Source organism: Bufo bufo, chromosome 1, assembly GCF_905171765.1.
Source record: "Bufo bufo chromosome 1, aBufBuf1.1, whole genome shotgun sequence".
Classification (NCBI taxonomy): Eukaryota; Metazoa; Chordata; class Amphibia; order Anura; family Bufonidae; genus Bufo; species Bufo bufo.
In genome coordinates, this window is record NC_053389.1 from 618,119,035 (window position 1) to 618,131,611 (window position 12,577).

A 12,577-nucleotide genomic window follows, 5' to 3' on the forward strand; every position below is an offset into this window, starting at 1 on the left:
TTGAGCGTAGGACGTTTTTCAGCGCGTTCAAACGCGCTGTAAAACGCTCAAGTGAGAACCAGGGCCATAGGGAAGCATTGGTTTTCATGTGTTGAGCGTTTTACAGCGCGTTTGAACGCGCTGTAAAACGCTCAAGTGTGAACCCAGCCTTAGGCAATACATCTGGCTATGACAACTTTAACAATTTAACTTATGGCTTCCATGAAGACGGTAATATAATACTGGACTACAAATGGAAAAGTGACCACATGGTGGGAAAAAAAAAGAATGATAGATAAGAAGACAAACCACGTCCAGTATTGTTGTCCACTTGCTTTTATCAACCAGAAATGCCATACAACTTATCAGAACCTATTAGAGTAAGACACTGTAAGAATCTCATAGCAAAGAATGATTTTTATTTTGCACTCGCACCACAAAAGTAAGACCTAGCGTTCAGTGTAGATTCCAGAAATATCCCTGATCCTTGAATATGTAAAACTTCTCTGTGCAGGAGCGGGATTGTGTAACAGCAATAGGGTGAGTTCACACAACGCATCATTTTTGTGGATCCAAATCCGTATGAAAATCCACAATAAAATCAGCTTATGTCGCATGTGGATTTTGATGAAGATGGAGCCGTGGATTACACGGCAATGTATAAAATCCACAGTGAAACTTTGCAGCATCGCCACAACAGGTAGGGCAAGTTGCGGTTTTAAAAACCTTCAGCATGCCTTGGATCCGCGGTGGATTTTTTACACTGTGAGTGAATGGGGCTTGTTAAAACCCCATTCAGTACGGTACTTTGTTGCAGGATTTCGCAACTGAAATTCCAGGACAAATATGCGATGTGTGAACTGGCCCTTAGATCTTATCATTACAACATACAACAAGCCCTGAATAAAAGAAGATTCTGGGATGGGTCCACAGTCAGGGTTATACTTTCATTAGCAGACATGAAGAGAACCGAGCCTGGATGAAGACTTATTTTCCCATGGATTCCTTGGCTTGAGGCCTGGCCCCGGATCAGAAGTAGAATGCTTGCAGAATCTAATGGTGTGACCTGGTACTGGGATGTGGAAGATGGAACCTGCAACGATAAAAGTACAGAAAAGTCCGCAATAAGGCCTCATGCACACGACCATTGTGTGCATCCGTGGCGTTGTTCCGTTTTCCGTGATTTTCTGTGGACCCATTGACTTTCAATGGGTCCGTTAAAAACTTGGAAAATGCACCGTTATTCATCCGCGGCCGTGATCAGTGTTTCCGGTCCGTCAAAAAAAATCAGGACCTGTTCACAGTTCACGGACCCATTCAAGTCAATGGGTCCGTGAAAAAAACACGGATGTACACAAGATTGGCATCCGCGTCCGTGGCCGTAGGCTACTTTCACACAGACAGATCGCAAAGCTGAGTGAAAACTCAAATCCGACAGTATATTCTAACACAGAGGCGTTCCCATGGTGATGGGGACGCTTCAAGTTAGAATATACTAAGAACTTTGTACATGACTGCCCCCTGCTGCCTGGCAGCACCCGATCTCTTACAGGGGGCTGTGATCCGCACAATTAACCCCTCAGGTGCCGCAGTCCTCCTCTCCTACTTCGTCCTCCTTCTCTGGCTTGGAGATCTCACGCGTGTGCACTGCTCTGCCCACTATGAGGAGAGGCACTGATCTTAGTGGTGCGCAGGCCCGGCAGTAACCGACACTTGCGGCTGTAACTCCGGGCACTTGCATAACTTAAAGGGGTTGTCCGGGTTCAGAGCTGAACCCGCACATACCCTTATTTTCACCCAGGCAGCCCCCCTGAGGCTAGCATCGGAGCTTCTCATGCTCAGATGTGCTCCCTTGCCCTGCGCTAGATCGCGCAGGGCACGGGCTCTTTTGTTTTTAATAACACACTGCCGGCATGCTCTGTGACCTGTGCAGAGGTCAGGATAGAGTAGAAAGCTGTGTTATCTATACAGAGGTGACAGTTGTCATTGTAATTTTGTCTATAATGACTACTAAAAAGTAACCTGTACAGATACAGAGCAGGAAATCTTGACATATTATTAGGCCTAGAAGCCAGTGTGATTTTCCTTTTTAAATATACAGTAGTGACAAAAAACAATGATTTAAAGAGCATGATTAACCCCAGTAAGACAGGCATACTGCCTGTTAGGGTTGATCATGCTGAGATGCTCTGAGCACCACGTCGCCACTTCTGCTTCCGCACTGGAAGTACAGTCAGCGCATGCGCAGTTCGGCTCTCAGAGCGGGGACACCGACTGTACTCTTGTATTTGCAAGATTTCAGGGCCAGGAGGAAGAAGTGGTGAAGCAGTGATGCGAGGAGCTAGGTCAGCCCCTTCGTGCTCCGAGCACCTCATTAACATAAATATAAAAGTATATATTTCATAAAACGACATCTCTGATTGCTGCAACTGAGGTGTCGTTCCACTCAGCACGATCAACCCTACTAGGCAGTATGCCTGGTTTACTAGCTTTGATCATGATGACAGATGCTCAGAGACATATCAAAGATTTTGATCACTGGGAGATCGCTAGAACGAGTAGAGAAAAGCGCTCACATATTGCACTCTTTCCTCAACTGCGGGAATCAAGACAGGCCTATAGACTTCCTCTTCGCAGTGAGGAGAAAGAGCCCGACTATGTGAGAGCTTCCAGCGATCAAAGCCTTTGATGGGTCACTATGACATAGTACAAGTCTTGTGAAAACCCAGTGACCCTTACAAGGTGAATAAAAGAGAAAAGCATGGAGCTAATTCACCTCAATTTTGATGACTGAGAAATCCGGTACGGGAGGGTTGTAGAGGAGGGCGTAGGGGTCTCCACTAACTGGTGTTGGGGTGAACAGCTTGTCAGCGGCTGGTGCTGGTATGTAGCTCAGCATTGCACACAGTGTATCCACATCGATAAATTTAGGAGTGAGTCCAGCTCGGACGGTGTTATCAGAACAAGCCATGCATTCCACGCAGTCTGTATTAAAAAAGAAAAAGTTTATATGTGCATAATGTCTTAGGAACATTATTAAAGGGGTTGTCCAGCAGGAAAGAAAATTTGCGTCACTGGCTGTAGTGGGTCACTGGGCAGTGGTGACATGTCCCTGGGTCGGGACATCATTGCTGGAGCAGGAAGTAGAGAACATCGAGGAATGGGCTTCAGTGGGGTGAGCATACTATATTTTTTTATTCATCTAGACCATGCTGAGCCGTTGTAAAGATATTTTTTGCTCTCTGGACAACCCCTTTAAGCCATCTAGGTTTAGTTCCACCACTGCTTTACAAATAAAATGCTGCACTTTTGACTCTTCTTTTTAGGATATTCTCCACCCATTGTAAATCATAGCACTATGCTGTAAATGTACAGCAACGCTTCATGGATGGTTTCATCTGTGGTCACACTGCAAATTGTAGACTTGGAGCCTAAGGCTATATGCACACGACCGTTCTGTGTTTTGCAGTCCGCAAGTCGCGGATCTGAAAAACACGGACAGCCTTTAATATAACTGCCTATTCTTGTACGCAAAACGCGGACAAGAATAGGACAGGTTATATTTTTTTTTTTGCGGACCACGGAACGGAGCAACAGATGCGGATAGCACACGAAGTGCTGTCCGCATCTTTTGCGGCCTCATTGAAGTGAATGGGTCCGCATCCGAGCCTCCAAAACTGCGGCTCGGATGTGGACCAAAACAACGTTTGTGTGCGTGAGGCCTAAGGATCATAGGATCGTTCATCGGCTGCTTGATTATATGTACAAGCCTATTAGGAACAAACGCTCGTATTCCTGATAACTGGCACAAAATCATGCAATGGAGCCATTAGGGTACGGCCACACGGTCAGGTTTTCTGATGCAGTTTTAGAAGCCAAAACCAGGAGTGAATTTAAATAAGAGGAGAAGTTTTATCTGTCTTTTATACGTTCTCTCCTTTTATGACCCACTCCTAACTGTGAAGTCAGTATCTCCTCTCACCCCTCATTCTACACACAGGGTTCAGGAGGTGGATGTAGGAATAGTTGCTTCTTTGGCAGGACTCTTTTTTTTATTCAGTTTATGCGACAGCTTTTCAGCCTAGCAGTGGTCGTGGAATATGGAGGGCAAAAAACAGACACACGGACCCTTCACAGATATTGTCACGGATCAAACAATGTCTTGCCATGGACGTTGACACGGATATGTGAATGAGGCCTTAGTCTGTAGGGCTTTCTGGCAGGTTGGAAAAAAAAAAAAGGTGCAAATTATAGCACAAATGTGATAGGCACCATAATTCGCGACTTTTCAATGCCATAATTGCAAACACAATAATAAATTTCCCCCAATTCAAAGTATGGCGGCTTGAAAGAAAGGGGCTCGGCCAAGAAGCCGTGTGGGCTTTTTTGTGCAAATTTTTAGGGTGCACATATTCTCTAAACATCTGGTTGCACGAAGGAGAAATATGTCTAACGTGCCCAGCAGGTTTCAGTAAATCTATGCTACAGTACAACGTCCATGCACTCGACAGTATGTATTTTGCGGTCCGCAAAAAATGGATCCCCCAAAAATCCGGATGACGTCCGTGTACATTCCGTATTTTGCACCACAGTACAGCTGGCCCCATTGAAATGAATGGCTCTGCACACGGTCTGCAAAAAAAAAAAAACGGACACGGAAAGAAAATACATTCGTATGTATGAGCCCTAATTTTGACAAATCTGTTGGCAATTGGCACCATTGTCACGGACTCCTAAGTTCATGCATCTCACAACACTATTGATTAATGTCATCCAATATCTCTGAGAGAGATGTCCCCAACATTATAAACTGTCCTCCTACTGGAAAGTGTACTATTGTCTAGCCATTGCCATTTTAAAGGGAGTCTGTCACCTCCATATGGCCATATGCAGTGCTTACATTGCCCTATAGCACACCTATACATGAATGTAATAGTACATTTGTCTTTACACTTGCAGAAGCTTGAAAAAAACGAAGTTTTATTCATATGCAAATGAGCACTCGCAGCGGAGGCGTTCAGTGTGTAGGAGCCCGGGCTGCTCTGCCTCATTTCATTTATTCCCCGCCCCAGCCTCTGCCTATGCCCACCCTCCTATTCCCTTGAGTCATCCTTCGGTCTGGCCATGATCCCGCGCCTGCAGTGCCCATTGTGGGCACGGCATCGCTTTAACTACTGCGCATGTGCCGGCGAACGCCTCCTTGCTGCTGGTTTCGCGTCGTAGTAGTTAAAGCGATGCCGTGCCCACAATGGGCATCGCAGTGCGATGGTACTATTACATTCATGTATAGGTATGCTATAGGACAATGTAATCACTGCATATGGCCATATGGAGGTGACAGACTCCCTTTAATACTATTTAGCAGAATGGCAATAGATGAGATTCCAAGACTGCTTTCTATGGCATAAAGGCTTTGTTTCACCAGATTCTACAGTTACTTACCTCCCTCCAGATATGCATGGGGTTCATTGGCTCCTAGATACATGGCCTCTCCAGGCTGAAGAGTCACCACATTGAGGAAATAGATAGCAAAGCAACCTATATCTCCAGGGAACTGTGAGTGCAGTGTAAGAAGCAGATCTCCAATACAGTACGACACATCTTCTGCCCTTTCAACTGAAATAAAAACAGGTAACAAGAAATGAGTAGATTATAGTATAATGTGACAGATCCCTATCTTATATATAAAGCGAAGTGTATGTGTGTGTGTGTGTATGTAGAGTTGTTGCGATACCAAATTTTTTATTCGGTTTCGATACCATGAAAAAGTATTGCGATACTCGATACCACGCAAAAAAATAAACCAAAAAAGCCACGTGCATTCCGCATTTTAAAAAATGGCGAATCGCACAGTTTTTATTTATTTTTTCTGTTCCGGCGTTCACCGCATAGATTTTTTTAAAAATATTTTAATAGTTTGGACTTTTCTGACATGGCGATATGTAATATGTTTATTTATTGTTTATACATTTTATATGTGAAATTGGGGTGATTCATACTTAATGATTTGGTGTTTTTTTTTTTTTTTTTTTACACTTTTTATTTAATAACTATTAGCCCCCTTAGGGGCCAGAACCTGGGATCTTTCATCCCTTGTCCTATTCACCCTGATAGAGCTCTATCAGGGTGAATAGAACTTCACAGAGAAAAGTCCAGCTCACTCAATCATTTGAATCACCCGCGTGCACGGAACAGGCCGGTGAGCCCATGCAGCGGTAATGAAAAAATAAAGTTCCAGCACTCACGATTTCTTGGTAGCTAAAATCCTCGTCTTTATTCAGGCAATAGAAAATAGTGTACAGGACATCCACCCACTAGTGCAGCAACATTGACGCGTTTCGAACAGAGAATAAGAACTCTGTTCGAAACGCGTCAATGTTGCTGCACTAGTGGGTGGATGTCCTGTACACTATTTTCTATTGCCTGAATAAAGACGAGGATTTTAGCTACCAAGAAATCGTGAGTGCTGGAACTTTATTTTTTCATTAACGCTGAATAGAACTTCACACTGTCCCTGCTGCTTTGTGCACACAGCATCAGGGATGTTACCATGGCAGCCAGGGCTTCAGTAGCGTCCTGGCTGCCATGGGAACTGATCGGAGCCCCAGGATTACAATGCTGGGGCTCCGATCAGAAGCTGCCATTGCACCACCAATGAGGGGGAGGGGAGAGGACCCTGTGGCCACTGCCACCAATGAGGGGGAGGGGAGAGGACCCTGTGGCCACTGCCACCAATGATTTTAATAATGGGGGGAGGGGGCACTGTGCCAATTATTTTAAGGGGGGAGGGCGTACTGCGCCACCAATGATAATTACCCCTTAATATAGGAGGTGGGTACTGGCAGATCAGCGGCAGTTAACCCCTCAGGTGCCGCACCTGAGGGGTTAACTGCCGCTGATCGCAGCTCCCTGTCAGGGGCAGGGTGCCGGCAATGTGATTTTGCTGCCGGCACCTGCCTCCTGTATTATGTGTTAAATACTTCTTTATATATGAGTCCAGACTAAGTATTAGGCTGCACAGAGATGTCCCAGCACTTACTACGGTATTATTCCTGGGCGCCGCTCCGTTCGCCCACTGTGCCCCATTACTGTCTCCTCTCCTGCTCCATATGCTAATTACTATCGGAGCGATGGGGAGGAGACATCAGCTTCTCTAGTGAGCGTTCCTTCTCCCTGGCTGTAGCGCTGTCCAATCGCAGCGCAGGGAGAAGGAACACCCACTAGAGAAGCTGATGTCTCCTCTCCATTGCTCCGATAGTATTAGCATGTGGAAGAGGAGACAGTAATGGGGCACAGCGGGCCGCTCTGTATAGGAAAAGTTGTATCATTGGTGGCGCAGTGCGCCTGCCCCCCCTCCGCCCCTCTCCCCGTTCATTGGTGGCAGCAGCAGCACAGGGGGAGGGAGAGACTGCTTCCTTCTCTCCTGTGCTGCTGAGAGAACCTGAGTGAACATGAGTGAAAAAATGGAAATCCCGGTATCGTATCGATACCGGGACAAAAGTATCGATTGGGTATCGAAATTTCGATACCCGCAACAACCCTATATGTATGTCCGCTAAAAGGAATCCGCACTGTCGCATTTACAATCACAAAATTACACAGGTACATCAGTTGTCCGGAAGGTTTTAGACCAGGTCTCAGCTCTCTAGCACGTACTGTTCCTGAGATATTCCCAAAAAATGCATTAGCCAATAAAAGCCTGGTCACATGACCCTTATCAGCCAATAGAAGCTTGCAGGCCCTAAGTCTCCACATACAAACAGTTTTACACCAGGTTTCCATAACAACCCAGCCATTTTTCTTCACTGCTGTAGGTCAGCTTTAAAGGGGCAGGGCCCTGTGGATGACACTGTTAAGGGAGCAGAGTGCTGTGGAGGTCACAGTTAAGGGGGCAGGTAGGGTGGCCATTGAGGCCACCCTCAAAAGACAGACTTAAAAACCCCTTAAAAACAATTAAGGTAAAAATCAACTTCTGTCAGCTGCAGGGGTGAGAGGGAGGGTGACTTTCTCCCTGCAGCTCACACTCAGCACTGTGCTGCTGTCTAAGAGTGAGCTGTTCAAAAGGACATCCCTGTGTCTGAAAGCCAGACTGTCCAGCCTAAAACTGGACCTCTGACCACCCTAGGGGCTGGCTGCTGTGGAGGTCACAGTTAAGGGGACGGTCTGCTATGGAGGTCAGTGTTAAGGGGCCACTGTTATGGGGAAGGGGTATTGTGGAGGTCACATTTTAACAAAATGTAGTAGCTCTGTGGAGGTCACTGTCAAGGGGAGGGTTATTGTGAAAATCACTGTTAAAGTGTACCTATCATTTCAATCTTTTTTTCTTAATTCAGTAGCTGTCATGTTAACCTTCAAATGTATACCGGTAATATATTGTCTATTTAAAAGTAGTTCATAAATCCTCTATATGTGTCCTGACTTTTGCGGTTGCTACGGTCGTCTTACTCACAAACATTGAAAACGTCTTCTGTTGTCAGGCATAATCCGTAGACTGACTCACTGCATACATCTACGGATTGCTTTCTGTTAGTTAAGCAATGTGCGCTCCCGCACTGTCCGAAGAGCGCTCTCATTAGCCAGCTTCCCCCTTGCTGGTGATGAGTTGCAGTAGAGAATTATGGGAAGTGAGGGCAACGTCAGAAGAGTGCTGCGTATGGGCAACGGCTACACTACAGTCCCGTCCCCTTAGAGCAGAAACGTAGATATTGTGAAGACGGAGTAACGGAAACTCTGAATTGAGACATGTCCAAAAAAAGGGGTTTGAAATGCATGGGATCGAAATGAATAGGAAGAAAAGGATGAACATCGTAGAAAGTAGTGTATAGAGGTAAGTTTGTTAAATGATAGGTACACTTTAACCCTTTTAGGACCAAGCCATTTTTCACCTTAAGGACCGGGCTATTTTTTGCAAATCTGACCAGTGTCACTTTATCTGTGAATAACTTTAAAACGCTTTTATTTATCCAGGCCGTTCGGAGATAGTGTTTTTTCGTCACATATTGTACTTCATGACACTGGTAAAATGGAATAAAAAAAAATCATTTTTAATTTATAAAAAAAATACCAAATTTACAAAACATTTGGAAAAATTAGCAAATTTCCAAGTTTCAATTTCTCTACTTCTATAATACATAGTAATACCTCCAAAAATAGTTATTACTTTACATTCCCCATATGTCTACTTCATGTTTGGATCATTTTGGGAATGACATTTTATTTTTTGGGGACGTTACAAGGCTTAGAAGTTTAGAAGCAAATCTTGAAATTTTTCTGAAAATTTCCAAAACCCACCTTTTAAGGACCAGTTCAGGTCTGAAGTCACTTTGTGAGGCTTACATAATTGAAACCACCCAAACATGACCCCATTTTGGAAACTACACCCCTCCAGGTATTCAAAACTGATTTTACAAACTTTGTTAACCCTTTAGGTGTTCCACAAGAGTTATTGGCAAATGGAGATGAAATTTCAGATTTTTTTTTTTTTTTCAAATTTCCAGTTTTAATCCATTTTTTCCAGTAACAAAGCAAGGGTTAACAGCCAAACAAAACTCAATATTTATTGCCCTGATTCTGTAGTTTATAGAAACACCCCATATGTGGTCGTAAACTGCTGTACGGCACACGGCATGGCGCAGAAGGAAAGGTGCGCCATATGGTTTCTGGAAGGCAGATTTTGCTGGATTGGTTTTTAGACACCATGTCCCATTTGAAGCCCCCTGATGCACCCCTAGAGTAGAAACTCCAAAAAAGTGGCCCCATTTTGGAAACTACAGGATAAGGTGGCAGTTTTGTTGGTACTATTTTAGGTTACATATGATTTTTGGTTGCTTTATATTACACTTTTTGTGAGGCAAAGTAACAAAAAATAGAAATTCTGAAATTTCATCTCCATTTGCCATTAACTCTTGTGGAACACTTAAAGGGTTAACAAAGTTTGTAAAATCAGTTTTGAATACCTTGAGGGGTGTAGTTTCCAAAATGGGGTCACTTTTTGGAGTTTCTACTCTAGGGGTGCATCAGGGGGGGCTTCAAATGGGACATGGTGTCAAAAACCAGTCCAGCAAAAACTGCCTTCCAAAAACCATATGGCGCTCCTTTCCTTCTGCGCCCTGCCGTGTGGCCATACAGCAATTTACGACCACATATGGGGCATTTCTATAAACTACAGAATCAGGGCAATAAATATTGAGTTTTGTTTGGCTGTTAACCCTTGCTTTGTTACGGGAAAAAAAATGTATTAAAATGGAAAATTCGCCAAAAAATAGCTGTTTTAGCACTGTTTTTATTTTTTATTATTTACAACGTTCATCTGACAGGTTAGATCATGTGCTATTTTTATAGAGCAGGTTCTTACGGACGCGGCGATACCTAATATGTATACTTTTTTTTATTTATTTAGGTTTTACACAATATCATTTTTGAAAAAAAAAAAAATCATGTTTTAGTGTCTCCATAGTCTGAGAGCCATAGTTTTTTCAGTTTTTAGGCGATTGTCTCAGGTTGGGTATCATTTTTGCGGGATGAGATGATCACTTGCTATTACACTTTTTGTGATGTAAGGTAACAAAAAAATAGCTTTTTTGACACCATTTTTATTAAAAAATTTTTACAGTGTTCACCTGAGGTTAGGTCATGTGGTATTTTTATAGAGCAGGTTCTTACGGACGTGGCAATACCTAATATGTCTACCTTTTTTTAATTTATCTAGGTTTTACACAATAATATCATTTTTGAAACAACAAAAAAAAACATGTTTTAGTGTCTCCATAGTCTGAGAGCCATTTTTTTTTTTGGGCGATTGTCTTATGTAGGGGCTCTTTTTTTGCGGGATGAGATGACTGTTAGACTGGCACCATTGTGGGGGGCATACGCTTTTTTGATCGCTTGGTGTTGCACTTTTAGTGACGTAAGGTGACAAAACAAATGGTTTTTTAGCATTTTTTTTTTTTTTTACAGTGTTCACCTGAGGGGTTATATCATATAATATTTTTAGAGAGCAGGTCGTTACGGACGTGGCGATACCTAATATGTATACTTTCTTTTATTTTTTTAAGTTTTACACTATCATTTTTGAAAAAAAAAAACATGTTATAGTGTCTCCATAGTCTGAGACCCATATTTTTTTATATTTTTTGGGCCATTGTCTCATGTGGGGGCTCATTTTTTGCGGGATGAGGTGACTGTTTGATTGGTACTATTTTGGTGTACATGCAACTTTTTTGATCACTTTTATTACCTTTTTTGGGAAGTAAGGTGGGCAAAATTTCAATTTCCTCATAGTTTTAATTTTTTTATTTTTATGGCGTTCACCGTGCGGGGAAAGTAACATGACCGTTTTATAGATCAGGTCGTTACGGACGCGGCGATACCTAATATGTGTTGTGTATTTATTCTTTTTATTTTTATTCAGTGATCAATGTGTTTTTTTTATCTTTACTTTTTTTCAATTTTTTTTTGACCCAGACCCACTTGGTTCTTGAAGATCCAGTGGGTCTGATGTCTGTATAATACAGTACAGTACACTATATAGTGTACTGTACTGTATTTTACTTACACTTTGTCTGAACAGATCTCTGCCTTTTAGCGCAGTCCTGTTGCCATGGGAACCTTCCCCGTCTGCCAGAACAAAGCAGCGGGTGATGGGGAAGGAGGGGGGGGGGGGGCCCTCCCTCTGTGATCCCTTCCTGTCGGGTGGCTGCAAGGGCGCAGCAGCCCCCCGATGGGAGAGGGAGGGAGCTCCCTGACTGTTAACCTCTTCCATAGAGCGGTCCGCGGTATGGAAAGGGTTAAACGGCTGACATCACAGCACAGATGTCAGCCGTTTATACCAGTGTCAGCAATATTCAAGAGGAGGCGGGCGGGGGATCGAGATCCCACCTGCCGCACCGCCTGCCTCCCGCACCACCCGCAACCCCCCCTGCACCACCCGCCGGCATAAAATCATTCAGGGGTGTGAAAAATCTTTATTTTCGGCATTATTTCGCAGGGACCGCGGGGATCAGAAAGCGCTGCAAACCGCAGGTCTGAATTAACCTGTGGTTTGCAGCGATCGCTGATACGGGGGGGGGGACCCCCCTCGGCATTGACCCAAGGTGCCTGGCTGTGTGTAACAGCCAGGGTCTCAGCGCTGTTACCATGTCTGCAGACATGGTGACAGTTTAATGCCATGACGTGTGTACTCATCATGGAGCGCTAAGTAGCAGTGCTCCATGACGAGTATACACGTCATAGGTCGGGAAGGGGTTAACGAGACGGCGTACTGTGGAGTTCACTAATAAAGGGGAGGGCGCTGTGGATGTTACTGTTAAGGGGGCAGGGTACTGTGGCAGTCACTGTTAAAGGGACAGTCGCTGTGGAGGTCTCTGTTAGGGGGTCGAGAATGGTGGAGGTCAGTTAAGGGGACTGTAACCTATGGTCAGTGTTATGGGGCGGGTGCTGTAGAGGAACTGTTAAGGGCGCGGACCCCTGTGGAGGTCACTGTCAAGGGAGTGGGTTGCTGTGAAGCTCACTGTTAAAGGGGCGGGCTGCTGTGAAGGTCAAAGTTAAGGGGGTGGGCTGCTGTGGAGATGGGACACTGTGGGGGGGGGGGGGGGTCAGT

General features: G+C 44.4%; 1 protein-coding gene across 3 annotated transcripts in view; it reads right to left on the reverse strand.

Moving 5' to 3' along the window:
* Positions 1-383: 383 nt before the first annotated feature.
* Positions 384-12,577, reverse strand: part of MPI (mannose phosphate isomerase) — a 31,057-nt gene continuing 18,863 nt past the window's right edge. For 2 of the 3 annotated variants that reach the window (XM_040413744.1, XM_040413743.1), the window contains exons 6-8: positions 5,422-5,595; positions 2,756-2,964; positions 860-1,072 (exon numbers count right to left, since the gene is read on the reverse strand). In XM_040413744.1, coding sequence (XP_040269678.1) covers positions 860-1,072; positions 2,756-2,964; positions 5,422-5,595 — 596 coding nt within the window. Of the gene's footprint in view, positions 1,073-2,755; positions 2,965-5,421; positions 5,596-12,577 lie in introns of all 3 variants that reach the window. The other variant, XM_040413742.1, reaches the window with a different exon arrangement.